Source organism: Sinocyclocheilus rhinocerous, unplaced genomic scaffold (assembly GCF_001515625.1).
Source record: "Sinocyclocheilus rhinocerous isolate Xijiao unplaced genomic scaffold, SAMN03320098_v1.1 scaffold1088, whole genome shotgun sequence".
Taxonomy (NCBI): domain Eukaryota; kingdom Metazoa; phylum Chordata; class Actinopteri; order Cypriniformes; family Cyprinidae; genus Sinocyclocheilus; species Sinocyclocheilus rhinocerous.
Window position 1 is genome coordinate 183,384 of NW_015662001.1, and position 2,012 is coordinate 185,395.

At 36.5% G+C, this 2,012-nt stretch overlaps 1 protein-coding gene across 1 annotated transcript in view; it reads right to left on the bottom strand.

Moving 5' to 3' along the window:
* LOC107727241 (double-strand break repair protein MRE11A-like) overlaps positions 1-1,897 on the bottom strand; it is a 142,636-nt gene extending 140,739 nt beyond the window's left edge. Inside the window, exons 1-2 of the mRNA XM_016537046.1 lie at positions 1,542-1,897; positions 1,137-1,269 (exon numbers count right to left, since the gene is read on the bottom strand). Coding sequence (XP_016392532.1) covers positions 1,137-1,269; positions 1,542-1,564 — 156 coding nt within the window. The 5' untranslated portion in view covers positions 1,565-1,897. The remainder of the gene's footprint in view (positions 1-1,136; positions 1,270-1,541) is intronic.
* Positions 1,898-2,012: the final 115 nt, after the last annotated feature.

The following is a 2,012-nucleotide window of genomic DNA, read 5'->3' on the forward strand; positions in this document are numbered from 1 at the left end:
GCTAATGTAGTGGAACGACTAAAGGTATAAACTTCCATAAGCAACCAATGCTCATAGAGTAGTCAACAATAACCCAAGGCTAAGACGGGCTGAGCTTCCCAAGGTCACACCTGGTTAATCGTTCCAGAGTACTCCTGTAACTTCGACACCCAGGGGTCGAGAGCTAACAGGTGAAACGCAGTAATGCCAATAACGGTGTGGCATTTGCAACAATGCCAATTTGCTCTTTTAGAATCTCTTTTAATATCGCCGGATGGCGGCAGGGGAAACGGACCAGAACTGCTGTGTCACTGGAGCGGCAGAGAAGCAGACATAGAGTCGTCGCTGAAGGAGAAGAAATCTGAGAATCCTGTGGCGAACGCCCGCTTATATAGCCAGATGCCCCGCCCATTCTGGCGGGCTTTGGCTGGCTTTGTCAAACCAATGGTCGTGCAGTTTCACTGCGTGAATGAAAAGGCTTCAGTTCAGGAGAAAAAAGGCTTTTTCCCATATGCGCCTAGCAAGACGCAGTACGAGTGTAGTATCGAAAGGGAACTAGACTAGTCAGACTAAAAAAAAACTTCCTTTTTAGACACGTTTTGAAAAATGTCTTTATCCGTAAAAAAAAAACAAACAAAAAAACACACATATATATATAATAGGATTACGGAATCAAGACATTGCTGTGTAAATTATAAATCTGTATATTTTACAAGTTTATATTTTCATCTTTTATATTCGTTTGATTCATATAAATTCATATGATTTCATATGATTTTCAAACTATTTCTAATTTAGAACATATTAGGGAAAATAAATACAAATTTCATTGCTGCATGAGTTATTTACAATCTTTCAAATTAAATCGTGTGATATCACCACACATATTGGCTTTACAATGACCATTGGTCACCCTGTTCTAAGATGCTGGCATTGGTCATTATTTCCACTTAATTTAATTCCATCAATTTAATTCCATCAATTAAATTCAATTAAAATTCCAATTCATTAATTGAAAGGGAGCCAATTTTTTGATTCAGAATATTGCTAATGTACGGATTTTTGTAAATTTATGTAATAATTTCACATAAATTAATTAATTAATACAAAATCACCACAAAATCACAAACAATATGTTCAAATTATTTCATTCCCACCTCATTTTGCATGGCTTGCTTCATGATCTCGTCAAAGGTAACGAACGTGTCGTTTCCTCTAATGGCATCCTTCTCTAGATAACCAAGGTGAATGTCAGTAGCAATGAGGATCTTGAACGTGTCCTCGTCGTCACTATAAAAATAAAAATGTTGGCAGAAAACAATTAAGAGTCTTGTAAACGAATGGTAGAGTCGCTGTAAGTGACAGCTACAACTGTAACTTAACTTTAGGGGGGGGGGAAATAATAATCTGCTATCATCAAACCTTACATTTCAGACTGTAGTTTTGAGGAGCTGTCATGTGAACAAAGTCAGCTGAATATAAGTGTTACAATCACTTTCCGATCAACCACTAAATCCATGGTATTTTGCTCGTTAAACTAGCAAAAGTTCAATTATACTCACATGGTGTTTCCAGCTGATGTCATACTGTAGATACTGAAAATGTCGATGACGCTGATCAGAAAAAGATCCAAATCTGTTGATCTTGATCTAAAGTTATTATACTTTAACGCAGAGAAAGCTGCAGACTAGATACATGTTGTACATGCCATCATTTCCTCATAAACATGCGTGGAGTAGATTTAATTCTAAAACTGTACTAAATAAAGCTGCTGCAAAGTGTTTCAGACAGGACTTGAAATATTGTGCCTGCTCAGATTGTTCATTCAAAGCAAAATAAATAACATTTTACCTATAAAACGAATTAAAGCGCTCATTAAATCACGTTCACATGGAAGCAATTTTGTCCCTCCTACTTCTTCTTCTTGTTTTATGGCGAATAACTCCTTAGGCGCATTATCGCCACCTACTGTACTGGATGTCAAGTAAACTTTGATAGGTGATGAGTCTGAAATTTGAGTAAAAAAAAAAAAA